At 43.6% G+C, this 15,683-nt stretch overlaps 1 protein-coding gene across 1 annotated transcript in view; it reads right to left on the reverse strand.

The window, feature by feature from the left end:
• Nucleotides 1–245: 245 nt before the first annotated feature.
• The window catches only part of fam20ca (FAM20C golgi associated secretory pathway kinase a), a 34,615-nt gene continuing 19,177 nt past the window's right edge, over nt 246–15,683 (reverse strand). Inside the window, exons 4-10 of the mRNA XM_067233761.1 lie at nt 10,586–10,678; nt 8,439–8,554; nt 7,326–7,506; nt 2,309–2,418; nt 1,990–2,071; nt 1,696–1,755; nt 246–1,573 (exon numbers count right to left, since the gene is read on the reverse strand). Coding sequence (XP_067089862.1) covers nt 1,315–1,573; nt 1,696–1,755; nt 1,990–2,071; nt 2,309–2,418; nt 7,326–7,506; nt 8,439–8,554; nt 10,586–10,678 — 901 coding nt within the window. The 3' untranslated portion in view covers nt 246–1,314. The remainder of the gene's footprint in view (nt 1,574–1,695; nt 1,756–1,989; nt 2,072–2,308; nt 2,419–7,325; nt 7,507–8,438; nt 8,555–10,585; nt 10,679–15,683) is intronic.

Here is a 15,683-nt window from a genome sequence, read left to right on the forward strand (position 1 = left end):
CAAAGTATTTTACAGTAATTCACAGGCATAATTTGTCGATTTACCTTTTATTGTACCTGCTGGAAGTGTAACAGAAAACAACCTTTCATCCTATGTAGATGTTAGCATGTGTTCAAGCTGTACCAGTGGTTGTTGTTATTGATAAACATATTTTACATGGTGCAGTCAAACCTCTATAGTTGCATGTCCACAGCCTATTTTCATTTACAAAATAGTTTCACCTAAAAGGGCAAAATGGTGAAGAATACAAATATGTTATGCACAAAAGGGCAGGTGTTTAAAGCACTGTATGAAGAATCAAATAAAATCCCTCTTGATATTCCCCTTCAGAGATGCTGACAAAGATGAATATTTCTGTATATACTGTAGCACAAATCATTTGTTTTCCTAATACTCCATGTCATATGGACTGCAGAACAGCTGAAATAAGCATGTGCTTAGTTGCAAGTACACACATCATATATACTTATGTTCCTTGTTTTGATGAATTGTCTCAAAGTCTATACAAAGAACGCTGGAAGTGCGGGTTAATTTGAGAATAATGGAATGTGTGCCACAGAATCTGATTTTCTTAGCAACTACCATGGACACTGACAGGAAAACTTGTTCTTGTGGAAAAAGACAACAGAGTTCTACTGTTTCCTTGTTCCTTGTTTATCATCCGGAGTGGAAACATACTAAGAATCCTAAAAATAAACTTTTAGTTTGATTATCTACAGAAATGAAAAGCTAGATACTTAACATAACGGGCAGATCTTAAGACGAAAAAATGCTTGTAGCGTGAAAACATATTTGAAACTTATCAAAATGTGTCTCTTTAAATATCTTATAAATAATATCCGTTCCTTGCACTTTGTATTTTAAAATAAAGCTTTAGACCATCATTTTCTCTGCCTTCTGCTGGAAATATCACTCTTGATTTAGAACAACAGAATCAATAAACCGCAGCTCAGCACAAAAACAACAGACTTTGCACTCAAATGACAAATAAATTCATGGCCTCTATGTACTGTATCTTCTATACACTTTCTCATATACAAATAATAAAATATGTTTCTTCAACAAAACCAGGCCTCTCTAGTCTGTTCACTATTCTGTGAACAAAAAGTACTTCCATTATAAACACACACACATAGGGCAGGGTCCATAGAGGCATTGAAGGCAAGTCTTGGAATTCACTGAATTCAAAATGGATGTGCACGGTGACAGGCTCTGTCCCGCCACACACTTCACCCTCCCATCAGAGCTCCAGGATGGGACCCAGAGCAGGACAAGGAAGGAGGCTGATCATCACTTCCCCCATCCCAGACCTCACTACCTGTGTCCCGGGTTCCTGTGTGTGGCACTGTCCCTGGTGCGGTCATCCTCCACCACGTTAGCGTATCCCTCCTTCTCCAGGCAGCTGTCCAGCACCTGCAGGACCAGACGGATGCGCCGGTCCATGGCATGGAGGTGGGGCTGGATGAGGATGGGGGAGAGGCGGTCACGGAGCAGAGACTCCTCCATCAGGGAGCTCAGCAAGTACTCCTGCTTGGCCAGCAGCTGCAGACGCAGGTGGGTCGACCTCTTTACCCTGGAGACAGGCACAGCCATGAGGTGGAGGAGGAACAAAATGTTAACTAAGACAATTCATCTTCAAACAATCTCAGAGCCAGCATGTGTCAAAGAGAGAGGACATACTGACAGCATACTAACCTGCAACATTGGCTCAGGGGCACCAGAATGGACAACTCATCATGTGAGTGCTTTCCAAACCTGGAGAGAGTGAAGCAGCATTGAATAAAACCACATTTTTGTTTGTATTGCCCTTTTTACAAGCAGTGTCACATGGCGTCACATGTACCCATAGACCTACACCTAAACATACACCATCATTGGCAGCAGATCGATGCCCCCAATTTGTTTTTGTCTGAGTGTGTGTGTGCTGTATGTCATCATTATGCTTGTGGGGTATGTGTGCATGCATATATATATAGGTCCTGGTCTTACCCTCTACCATTGTCCAGATGAATGATGAAGGTCTCGTTACCAAACTTCTCAAAGGTCTCGTAATGATGGCGGTCCATGTTACCTGGGGGTGGGATAGATGGGGGGAGTTTGTTTATGGTAGGTAAAGTGTTTGGCCTTCTGGAAGACTTCTGTTTCCTATATATAGTTCAGCTCCTTGAAGAATCAATTCTCTTAACTTCAGTGAACAAACTTTATAGTCAGATATGAGGAGACATTGTTTTCAACTATCAATATGTTTCTCAAAGGGTTTAATGGTTTGTTCTTTGTTTTACAAAGTAAATGTGAGGTTCTTTCTTACCCATGAGGAAGTCAAAGATGGTCATGTCCATGATGTCTAGAAGACGAGAGCCACGGTCATATGGTGGTGTCTGCTTCACCTCATCGCAGTAGTCTGGGTCAACCTCCCATCTAGACACACGCACACACACACAACAAATGTATTTTCTCAGTGATGGATGGACACATTTGATACATTCGAGCACCAACATAATTGTCGCCCCACTCCAAGTGTTGGTTTCTACTTCTCTGAATTGTTACTCATCACTAATCTTAGATCGGTGGGACTTTTGACTGAAAGTGATACTTACAAAGGGCTGTTTGACTTGTTTTCTCGTTGTTGTGATAATGTGAATTAACTGGATTTGATGAGAATTGTGGGTGTGGGGGAAACGTATATTTGTCTGACTGATATGCAGTATTCTAACTTGATAAATTATTTTCAATTAATTTTCTCTTCAAATAAAAAGATTTTTGCAAGTAAGTCATATTTGTTTATGTTGTGTCAGTCATCAATAATGCCAACAATTTCCCAGAAAAGTGAAGAGAGTGATATGTGTGTCCTGTATATTGTCTACCTCACTGGACAGCTTAATCTGTATTATATTGTTTTTTTTTAACACTTTAGTTTCAGCCGGTCAGTTGATGTAAGTTTTTCCTCTCCAAAAAGTTCCATCTCATACATTGTAGAGCAATGGGGGCAGTCATCAGGGGATTCTTGAAACTAATAAGACTCGACCTTAGAATACAACAAACCCATCCTACTGTTGAGTTACTAGTAAGAAATACATCAACAAGTTAAAAATGAATCTAAAGCAAGGAAAAAAACTAGTGTGACAGAGAATAAAACCTACAGAGAGAATGAAAACTACCACTGCTACGCTGACGACACGCAGCTGTACCTGTCGTTCCCCCCGACCGATCCGGGGATCTCAGCTAGGATTGAGGCCTGCCTCACAGACATCTCCGCCTGGATGACCGAGCACCACCTCCAGCTGAACCTCGCCAAAACAGAACTTCTCATCATCCCAGCTAAACCCTCCATCTCCCACGATCTCTCAATCACTCTGGGATCTGCGACGGTGACCCCTTCATCCTCTGCCAGGAACCTTGGGGTTACCATGGACGACGAGCTCTCCCTCACGGCCCACATTGCTGCGGTCTCCCGGTCGTGTAGATTCACCCTCTACAACATCCGGAAGATCAGGAGATACCTGTTTGAGCATTCCACCCAGCTGCTAGTCCAAGCACTTGTCCTCTCCAAGTTGGACTATTGCAACTCGCTGCTCGCTGGTCTCCCAGCATGTGCAACCCGCCCTCTTCAGAGGATTCAGAACGCAGCGGCCCGCCTGGTCTACAATCTACCCAGACGCTCCCATGTTACCCCGCTCCTCATCTCTCTACACTGGCTACCTATCATGGTCCGTATCAGATTCAAGACCCTGGTATTGACCATCTGAGCAGTGAACGGGACTGCACCTGTCTACATCAAGTCTCTCCTGCAGCCTTACACCCCCACCCGTCACCTACGGTCTTCTTCAGACAACCGCCTGGTGGTCCCACCGCTCAAGACCGCCCGGTCCCAACACAAGCTCTTCTCCTGTCTGGCCCCCCAGTGGTGGAATCAACTCCCCACCTCCATCAGAGATACTGACTGTCTCTCCACCTTCAAGAAAAGGCTCAAGACGCACTTGTTCCGGGAGTACAACGGTACTTAGGAATGGTTCGCTTGACCCGATGTTAGTTTCCTCAATAACTCTTGCTTAGAGACTTGTTGCTCTTGTGGTTAGTGGTAACTGATTTAAATGTTTGTTCTCGCTGTGATATATTGTTTTTATTACTGTTGCTTGCTTTTTTCCACAGGTACACTTGCACTTATAGCGGTTCATGTTGTTTAATTGTAACTTGTTTAACTACATGCTCTTATGGTTCTTCCCTTTGGCACTTACTTTGGTTGTTCACAATGTGTGCTTCATTTTTTGGCTACTCTACATGGCTACTCTACAGCTTTCACCAAGTTTCAAGGACATCAAAAAAAGGTGGAGGAGTCGCAGCTATTTTCTCCTCTAAACTGTTGTTCAAAATCACTGAGCTAGGTGAATTCACATCATATGAATATCTTGCTATAGAGCTCAAAACCAAATCAATACTTTTTGTTATTATATATCGGCCACCCAAGCACTCGCCAATATTCATACAAGAATTCTCTGAACTATTATCACTATGTGTCACTAGATATGACAAAGTAGTTTTAAACAGAGACTTAAATATCCAAGTAAATAAAAAAGCAGACCCAAGAACTATTGAGCTCTTAAATCTCATTGACAGTTTCAATCTAACTCAACACATAACAGACCCAACACACCGGCACGGAAACACACTAGATCTAGTGATAACAACTGGACTAAATATCAATAATATTTCAATAACTGATCTACCCCTCTCAGACCATCATTATATACTTTTTAATGTGGAAATCATCCTAACAAAAAACAAAAAAGAATTCTTAGTCCATAGAAGATATTTAGACGATACAGCTATGATGACATTTTCTGAACAATTTGCTCTATATGAGCCGACTAACCATGATTGCTCTCTGAATGAAATGTTAGAGAACCTCAATGATGCACTATTATCTGTGTTAGACTCTGTTGCACCACTGAAAACCAAAAAGAAGTGCACAAGCAGAACCTCCCCATGGCTGAGAAATAAAAATGTTAGTGAAACGAAAAGAAAATGCTGTGCAGATCACTGAAGATCACTATCCACTACAATATCTACAAAGATACACTAACCACCTATAACAAAACCATCCGTCTAGCAAGGAGAGAATATTTCTCCAACATTATTACAGAAAATGCCAGAAATTCCAGAGTTCTTTTCTCCACCATTGACCAGCTGCTAAACACTGTCCCTGCCCCACCTCCATCCTCAGCAGTTAAATGTGAAGAGCTTGCTTTGTTCTTCAAGAACAAAATAACTTTGATCAGAGCGAGTATTATTAATAGTGGGGTCGAAACTGACATCAGTAGATTCTGCAACATAACCATGAGCACATTTACCTGTATCACACTTAGTGAACTTTCCAAAATTGTCAGCGAATCTAACTCCACAACCTCAGATATTGATCCTATACCCACAACATTCTTTAAGCGAGTGTTTGATAGTGTCTCAGGTCCGGTGCTAGAGATTATAAACACATCCCTCAGAACTGGCGTCTTCCCAGATGCCTTCAAAACAGCTGTTGTAAAGCCCCTATTAAAGAAACCCAAATTGGATAACAGTCTACTTGCAAATTACAGACCAATATCAAACCTTCCATTTATTAGTAAAGTACTGGAAAAGATAGTTTTAGTCCAATTAAATTATTTTCTTGAAGAAAATAACATCCTGGAAGTCTCGCAGTCAGGTTTCAGGAAATATCACAGTACTGAAACTGCTCTCACCAAAATAATTAGCGACCTCAGACTAAACTCTGATGCAAATAAAGTCTCTATCCTTATCCTGTTAGATCTCAGTGCAGCATTTGATACAATTGATCACGACATCCTAATCAATAGACTGGAAAAGCTTATTGGGTTCACGGATAGTGTATTGAACTGGCTGAAATCATATATCACAGGAAGGAAGTTTTATGTTAGTTTAGGTGACCATAGGTCCAAGAAACATGAGAACTGCTACGGGGTTGCTCAAGGAAGCTGCTTAGGTCCATTACTTTTTTCTCTTTATATGTTACCACTCGGCGACATAATCAGAGAACATAACATAGATTTCCATAGCTATGCGGATGACACACAACTATATATATCCACTGAACCCAACGATGCAACGGCCATCAATTCCATTACCAACTGCCTGTTGGCAATAAACAAATGGATGAATGATAACTTTCTTAAATTAAATGAAGACAAAACCGAAGTCCTACTATGTGGCCCCAAATCCAAAAGAGAGATGCTTATTAAGAATCTTGGAGGCTTAACCCCCTGTCTTAAACCAGAGGTGACGAGTCTCGGTGTAATCCTGGACTCAGATTTGAATTTCAACTCTCACATTAATAAAGTGACCAAAACAGCTTTCTTTCACCTGAGGAATATAGCAAAGGTACGACCATTCATAAACCAAAATGATGCAGAGAAGTTAATTCATGCTTTTATATCCAGCCGGCTGGACTACTGTAACGCACTTTTCACTGGTCTTCCCAAGAAAACCACTGAAAGACTACAGCTCATTCAAAATTCTGCAGCTAGATTATTAACCAAAACTAAAAGGAGAGAACACATTAGTCCTGTCCTAGCTACTTTACACTGGCTCCCTGTTACCTTCAGAATTGACTTTAAGGTCCTTTTCCTCACATACAAAGCTCTACACGGACAAGGACCTAGCTACATTGCTAACTCCTTTATAAACTACACACCAGCTAGAACACTGTGATCATCAAATGCAGGCCTAATAGAGGTCACCAGAAGCAGTCATAAGAAGATTGGTGATTCGGCCTTTGTCAGTTACGCCCAAAAACTATGGAACAAATTACCCATAAATATTAGGGAAGCAAACACTCTAGACATTTTTAAAAGACAGCTTAAAACCTACCTTTTTACCGAAGCATTTAAGTAATTTTATCTCAAAAGGGTTTTCCTACTTTTAAAGTTGTTTTCTCTCTTGAACATAGATCTTATTGGGATTTTTATTTTTGTTTGAATTGTTTATCACTTGTATTATTGTTTTTATTGATTTTATGTAAAGCACCTTGAGCTACAATTCTTGTATGAAATGTGCTATATAAATAAAGTCTTACTTACTTACTTACTTACTTACTTACAATGTTTTTTGGCTATCTTGTTGTTATGATCAGTGACCTATGCACTTTGTAGAGCTCTCTCTTGGAAGTCGCTTTGGATAAAAGCGTCTGCTAAATGAATAAATGTAAATGTAAATGTAACTACAGGGAAGGGCTGAAAGGAAAAAGAGGGATGATGAAGTCGAGAAAGAGAGACTGGAGAGATCCTGGGCTGAAAGGGTCAGAAGTCATCATATCTTACTCGGCTTTCTTGCGTTTGTGGTAGGAGCGTCTCCAGGGGTTCCTCCAGGTCTTGCGCTTGGCGAGGGCCAGGTCAGGCAGGAAGGCAGCCAGTGAGCCCTCAATCTGGTCAGGCTTCCCACACAGAGCATGCTCAGTGGAGCAGTAGTAGGAGCACTCCCCGTAAAAACAGATGTTATTGGCTGGGAGGGGGGCGGGGGGAGAAAGGGAGGAAAGAGAGAGGAAAGAGTGAGTTCAGTTTAGCAGCAATTTGACACTGGGAGAGGAGGGAAGAGGAGGGGAGAGTAAGAGAGAAGAGGAGTGGGTTAAGATGACAGGTAGTGTGAAGAAAAATATACACAGGAAAAAAACTAAGACCAGTAAGTAAGAGAGCATGCAAGGAAGAGAGAAAGTTAATAGGGAATCAGGAAAAGAAAGGATATTAGAACGAGTAGGAAAGGACTAGCCAGCCATGTAGGTACTGGCTTCTTATTTTTGGGGTTAAGTGAGGTTCACAAAGGAAGGTAGGAGAGCGCTTAGACTCATTGTCTAAGTCTCTCTGTATACTCCTGTCAGAACGTCTGGATCCTGACAATTGAGGTTGGGAGATGCTCGTTAGTAGAAACAACTCAACCAAGACTTCAGCCCTGCCATGCCATCATGTATTTATTCATGCAAAGCTAAGATACATAGGAGTTTATCAGTCTCTGTCAGAAAGAGGAGATAGATTGAGAATCCTGGTTCAATGCTGCCACCAAGTGGTAGCGAGGCTTAAGTGCAGACCATGTGCTCAACATCAACAGGTGAGGAAACCAACATTATTCAAAAAACTATTTTAAAGTTAAAAACAATTTGGGGAGGACACAATGCTTCACATATTGTGAGTTGCGAGTTTCCCATTTGCATATAAAGTACGATCCCAGAAACTGAACTGACAAATCGAATCTGTCATAATAAACAGATAAAGCTGGGTCCCTCAGTATTGACTTACAGGGCAGAAAACACGAGCAAGAGCTTCCCCAGATCCTATACACCAGACTGTGTTGCTGAATGTGAATCTTGTATCCAAATCAGGGTTTCCGTACAACAGCACAGCGACAGACAGAAGGTATGAAGGGTATGAGATTGTGTTTACCAGGGGAGATGAAGAACGTCCTCCAGAGCTTCTTGTCCCTAGTCACGTCTCGGATCTCCCGGGTCATGTTGACCAGCCGCCCCGCCACCGGAGGCACTCGCCTGAAATCAAGGATTCTGGGAGAAGAGAGGAACAATTTAAAATAACCCAAGAGAAAAACATGTTTAAATTGGACATTTATACTGCAATGACGCCACACAGAACTATGTGTGAAAATTAAAACTCCACTTGTGGGACTGACTACCCATACTACTTCGGAGGCCAAGGATACTTGATTCCAGACTTCCAGACTTAAAGCTGTCAGATTGGTATACAGTATGTCTGCTGTTTCCCCAATAAACGAGGAATAAATAATTAATCCGTTTCTCAAATGCATCTTTTGTTCGAATCAACATCTGAAGTGCTGTTTATAGACGGGCAGTGTACGGTCAAAGAGAGGAGACTTCAATGGAATAAAGAGGGGAGGATTCTTTTCATCCTTTCTCTCCTCTTTGATCAGGCTTTGTCACCTCTCTCTCTGAGCTTCCTTCCAGCCACTCCCATTCCACTCCACGGTTAGAGAGCCAGCAAACCCCCTGGTCCTCTTCTATCTGCCCTCCTGCTACAGCAGTGCTCTCATTGACTCACTCTGGCCCCCACTCTCTGAAGCCGTCTACCAGTGAATGGCTCTTTCTTCACGCACACCACTTGAGCACACTCACACACACGCACCCCCCCCACGCACACACACACACACACACACACACACACACACACACACACACACACACACACACACACACACACACACACACACACACAGAGACACACCAGAGGCAATGAGGATGAAACCCAAGCTTGCAGGTGAGAGCACTCAGGAGATGCAAACTACACAGTCATGTTGGGACGGCTTACAAAGAAACACCTGTGTGTGAGTGTGTGCCGTGTGTGCGCCTACACTTCGGTCAAACTCAGACACAGTGTCACCAGGGTGCGAAGTTAAAACCACTCTGGCTGCTGTGTGTCATGGTCCCAGACTCTCTTCCTGTCAACTTCTATCTCCCAACCTACCTGTCATCCCCAGCACATGATGTTGGGATTATGCGTTAGCCACAACCACATACAGTACAATGCAGCAGAGCTATCTCAGGACAAATGTAAGGAGACGCTAGTCAGAGAAGCAGAATCCTACTTCTTTCTTCTTCCTCCACATTCCTACTCAGCCCGCAGTCTCCAGCGAGGCCAGGCTGACTCCCCAAGGGCCTTAGGTTCGGGTGGCCGGGGGCCAAACAACTGGGCCAACCGTCAGTCAGGGCCAGAACCTAAAAACATTTAGGCGGTCGGCTCCTCCTCCTCCTCCTCCCTGCCCTCTGAATGATGCCCTGCTGGCTCTGGCATGCCTCTGGTTTCCTCTCCGCTCTACCCTCGCCCACGCAAACACATGCCACTGGATCCGGCTGGGCATTCCCCATAGGCTGGTGTGAGTGTGAGAGAGTGTACGTCTGTGTGTATGTGTGCGTGCAAAACTGTACGTGTGTGTGTGTTTGCATGGGTATTTGCATGTGTGTGGGCATGTGTGTTCACAATGTGTAAGAGCATCTACCATGCCTAGCAGCTGTACCTTACATAGACTTACTAGTACCCGTCATCCTAGGTAACTGTTGTTGGAGTGTGTGTAATTGTTGAGGCAGGTCATATGAAGATTTCACTTCACAGCACTATGTCATTCCATTCTACCAAATCCCATCCAACTGTTGTCGCTAAAAAGTGTTGGCTTTTCACGTACATAATCGGTGCTGAGCTGTCGCTCTCTGAATACGGTACACACACACACACCCACAGTCACAGCACACCTGTTGAGTGGCTGTGTTTGTGTGTGTGTGTGTGCACTGTGTTGTGAGGGTTAAAGCCTGGTCATAGGACACCTGCAGATTTGTTGTTTGTTTGTGTGAGTGTGTGTGTTTGCGTGTTACTGTGTGAGTGTGTGTGTGTGTACTGTCTTCATAAAGGCTACAGGTTTGTGCCAGCCAGAGTACTATGCATCAATGCATCTCTACACACACTGTACTAAACACAGGTCCTGCTTACTTGTGCTTACATCTCTCTCACAGATGGCTGCTCACACACACACACACACACACACACAAACGTACCAGCCTGAAACCCACCTGTCCAGGTGAAAGGCAGCTATCTCTGCATTATGCCTCTCAAAGTCCGAGAAGTAGAAGAAGTCTGGGGGTGTCTCTTGGTCACGGGTTTGTCTGGAACACAGAGTGGGACAATGTTAGGGCACTCTTAGGTGGACAATGCGAACAAAAAGAATACATATACGATATATACTCTAGATGTGTGTAAAGAGACAGGTGTAGAACAGTCACAGTGCTAAGGGTCCAACACTTCAATCTCCAATTGAAGATTGTTTCAGAGGAACTGACAGTTGCGTAATTCATTTCATTGCATTGGAGTGGAACTCATTTTCACTCTTTCTCTTCCCCAGTCTCTAGACTGCAGGCTACAAAGTAGGCTAGTCCACATCATCAAATTTAAACGCAAAAATATTAGTTTTGAGCTGGCTCATGCTTAGCACAAGTAATATTGGCAGCCAGGGCAGTAAGAACATTTCAATAATAAAATAATGTGTCGTTTACTCAAATTATGTCACTACATACACCATTTATACAAGTCCATTTTAGATTTCTAATCAAAAAACAACATTATCACACAGTTTTTGAGGTTACACAGTTGTATCACACATATACACACCCAGTCTAACACAGGCCTGAGTCTGCTACTGCTGGTGCACAGGGTCAGCATGAGTGTACACACACGCACACACACATGCCCACACGCACGCACCTGGCCTCAAGCGTGCCCATTACCACCCAGCTTACGCCAGCACAAATGATCAACCAGGTCAGCTAAACCCGCAGCCCACATTCATCCTCCTCACTTCTCTCCTCCTTTCCCTTTCTCCCTCCATTAGGCCAATGAGAGTAATGCACATTGTCCTCCTCTCCCACCTGACCAATATCCTGATAGAAAAAGCTGTGGCTTGCTTCTCTTTACACCAGGAAGTCATGAGCCCTTCCCTGTTGGGATTTCCCCCCCCCCCCCCCCCCCCCCCCCGCCTTGTATCTCTGGGAGAGACCTGGAGGGTGTGCCTGGCTCGCCAGCTGTGGCCCAGGCTGCTGACTCTTTCCTCTCTTTTACTCTGTTTCTCCTTTCCTCTTATTCTCACCTTCTCTGCCCTGCTCTCATCCCGTTCTTTCTTCTCGCTTCTCTCTCTCTCTCTCTCTCTCTCTCTCTCTCTCTCTCTCTCTCTCTCTCTCTCTCTCTCTCTCTCTCTCTCTCTCTCTCTCTCTCTCTCTCTCTCTCTCTCTCTTTCTTTAGTACTCTGAACCTCTTGACTCTTCATTCTTTCTTCTCTCGTTCTCTCTCTGTCTGTGTGCATCTCTCTCTATTTGCTTATCTTTTTATCTCTGTCAGTGTGTAGTCTGAGAGGAAGGGGGCAGCAGAGATGTCTCGGCAAAGTCTACAATGCAGACTTCATGCTGTTGAATATGAGTTTGTCATGACAAGATTTACTACATGGAATTTACATCATCTTCATTTTAGAATACAAGGGATTGTTTTCTGTCCCCTTACTCACCATAAACAGAAGCATAACTCAGTTTGATTGTTTGCATAGATGAATGTTACAGTAAAAAGAGCTTTGACAATTCAAGAAGGACAGGCACGAACTATGCAGTCAAAAATCTTTTTTATGTGTGTTTGAAAAGTCCACACTACACAAGGTATGTGTGTGTGGGTGGAAGGTTTAAAAGCCTACCAACAGAATGTTGAAGCTTCTCTATGTGACAACAAGACAAGCTGTCCTTGGAACCTCCCTATACTAGAGGAGATCTACAACAGACAGAGGAGGAGAGAGAGGGGGGGAGGGGAGAGAGAGAAAGAGAGGGGGAGAGGGGGAGAGGGAGAGGAGAGAGAGAGGGATTGATAAATGGAGAGATAGCTAGAGAGAGAGAAGGGAGGGAAGAGAGAGGGGGGAACTGAGGAGAGGGAGGGAGACAGAGAGGGAGAGAGGGAAAGGATGAGAGAGGGAGAGGAGGAGAGAGAGGTAAAGGTAGGAGGCGAAAGAGGAGACATAAAAAGAGAGAGACCAAGGAAAGTACAGTAATGAATGCTAGCAGCCTGTGAGTCATGTAGTTTACAGTAAAAAAATTATATTTATGCAGATATGAATATATAGACTGTACATGCTGTGGGACGCATGTGTGAACATGATTTCAAAATGTGGAATAATTCTGACTCTCGCATAACTCACTGCAAAATACATTCTAACATTACCTTTCTCTCTTTTAGAGTACAATCACACCTGCTCAACAGGCCTTGCTCCTCGTGAGTTATTGGTCAAATCTCCTTACCACATGTGGTTGCTTTGCCAGCTGGTTAGCATATGACTATAAGCAGCCTTCTTCCATCACCTACTGTATGTATTGAGTGCACTGCTGAGTTTATTATTAAATACACTGTAGCTACAATCTACAAAGCTTATTCAACAACTACAGTGACCTTTGAAATGACACAAAGGCTGGCCGGCCACAAACACACACACACACACACACACATACACACACACAAACAAACAAGACCCCCCAGCAGATAAGCCCTGTGCAGAACGACCTTGGCTCTCCCACACTGCACTGTGTGACCTTGTAATGACATCTCTATGCTACTGTTTTTGCCAGCAGGCTGCACACACACAAACACGCACAGACACACAGACACACAGACACACACACACACACAGTAGGGAGAGTGAGATCCATCAGCTATGCATAATCCACAGCTGACTTCAGGCCCTCTCTGCCAGGTATCTTTGTCTGGGCCTGTGTTTGTCTAGGATCACATGCAGACAAAAACAGGGGGAGACGAGTCTAAGATGCGAGGGAGGAGAAGAGGAGGGAAAGAGGAGGAGGCAGAGGGGAGAGCAGCTAAGAGGCAAGTCTGTCTGGTGACTGACAGAGACATATCATATGATCATATAATGAAGCTTCAACCTGATTGTTCCCACAAAAGCGCATGTAACAAACGACACACACAAGTGCAAACACATAGGAATACGTATCGACATACTGACACATGAGTAACAATATGCACGCAAAAGCATGCCCAGAAGTACACACACACATTTTTGTTAGAGCTTGGTTCTGAAATGTCAGTCAACAAGGCCATAAAGAGTTCCCCCCCTACTCAGCCAAGCAGGAGAAAATAGCCAAAGTACCATCTTCCCATGTACCAGTATGGAGAGAGACAGACAGAACTGGAAGGACTGAGAAGTCAACCACATGCTAGCACATCCTAGTAGTAGCTTGACAGCTAAAAGTGGAAGAGAGGCTTAAATAAATCTATGGTAAGAATATTATACACTTCTGCTCTGCTTTGAGGGTCCCAACCTGCTTTGCTTCACCAAATCTAGCTTGATATTGTGCTGCACATTTAATTTTTCTCCTTCCATCCCATCCCTGCTTAGATTTATTTAATAACCACTCTGCTATGACGTGGCAGCATGAAAAAAGGATTATGTTGCTTACAGACAAATTTCACCCAAATATATCATGAATCTTTTTTTAAACTATTTCTCATTTTGAAAGAGGCTCTATAGTCTATATTGCGATAAGGGGAATATTAAGATGATCAACTGCTTAACAAGCACATGAGGGTTCCGGTGGGGAAGGTAGGACCAAACACAAAGTAAATTTATCTATTCACATATGTGCCGAATGTTCTCACCAAAACCTGGTAAAACACAGAATATCCCTTTAAAGTGAAGAAGATAGAAATGGTGGAAAGGGACATTGCATAAGCCATCCTTTTGTGTCAGTGAAGGCATGTATGTATGTCAGTCCCAAGTAAACACTATTTCAGTGAATTGCATCCAATACGGAATCTAGGTAAAAAATGAATTCACACAAGCACCCATGCATGTGTCTGTCTGATAAGTCTTCTTTGCAGTCTTTCCACATCTCGTCATCCTTTTTCCTCTCTCGCCTAGATAACACCCTTTCCGATCCCTTTATCATCCGTATCAACGTAAATCTATGGATCCACCAAGCTCAGCTTGTTATAGGCTGGATTGAATTTCAAATCAATGTTACACAACTCATGGATAGTTGCAATGCTCTGAATGAGATGCTGCCTGATGGACAACAGAGCTATTTACATGTCAGGGACTGCAACACTGCAATTGTACCCTGTTCTGGATAGAACAGGTTGAATTGGAGTAGATGAGAAATGATCCCAGAGGTAAGAGTTTCTTTCATGTTTCAGTAATAGATGCTGATGAGATGAGGGTGGTGAATACATTTTCGGAGATGTTCGCCTGTACAGTGGTCGTCTGACACTTACACACACAGAGATGTACTACCCACCACACTATTCATATGATTTATTTTTCAAATTAAACACTTAGATGCTTGTTTTCAATTCAGTCCATGCTACACTGACAACTGACACCCTCATTTTAATCCCACTATTTAGTGTATTTGGTTTCTACAGCTCGACAAGGAGTCCTCCCCCACACCACAATACCCTGCCATAATTACAAGTGGTACATGTTGCTGTGGTAATTGCATTCCTGAGTGAAGAGAATCGGAGGTCATTGTGTTTTTTAATTAGTGCCGCCCTGGGGTCTGTGACTGCAGAGGATTACTGAACATTGATTCTCCTGCTCTCCCTGCGCCGTCAACACTCGTCTCCAACACCGTCATCAACACGGCGCTCCTCCCAGGGCCGCTCGTAACCTTTTTTTTCTCTCCTTCCTTCTCCTTTTCGTCAGTCCTTTGCTCCCCCCAATCTCCCCTGGCCCAGTTTGCACACAGAAGACCACAGTGAGGTAAAACAGAGAGAAGGGTATGACGTGTTGTGCATGTGTGGGGCCAAGGCATGAGCTGGACCACTATCAGTGACTGCTGTCTATATTCCCCCCCCCCCAGGTGAAAGGACCCAACCAGACCAAGACCAGACTCATTGACCCCCAACCCCCTCCACCCCAACGAACCATCTCCATAGCCCCTGGAGGGTGGATCAGGCATGGACATATGGGACATCCCCACCCTGCTGGATAATCACTCTCAGTGCATGCATTTACCCTGCAGGGGTCTGGATGCATCAACAAAGCCTGTGCCACAATTCAACAAGAGCTACAATGTGTCAGCTACTATTGGGGACATTTATCTTAACCATCTTTCTGAGATGAGGTGATTT

Source organism: Osmerus mordax, chromosome 3 (assembly GCF_038355195.1).
Source record: "Osmerus mordax isolate fOsmMor3 chromosome 3, fOsmMor3.pri, whole genome shotgun sequence".
NCBI classification, from domain to species: Eukaryota; Metazoa; Chordata; class Actinopteri; order Osmeriformes; family Osmeridae; genus Osmerus; species Osmerus mordax.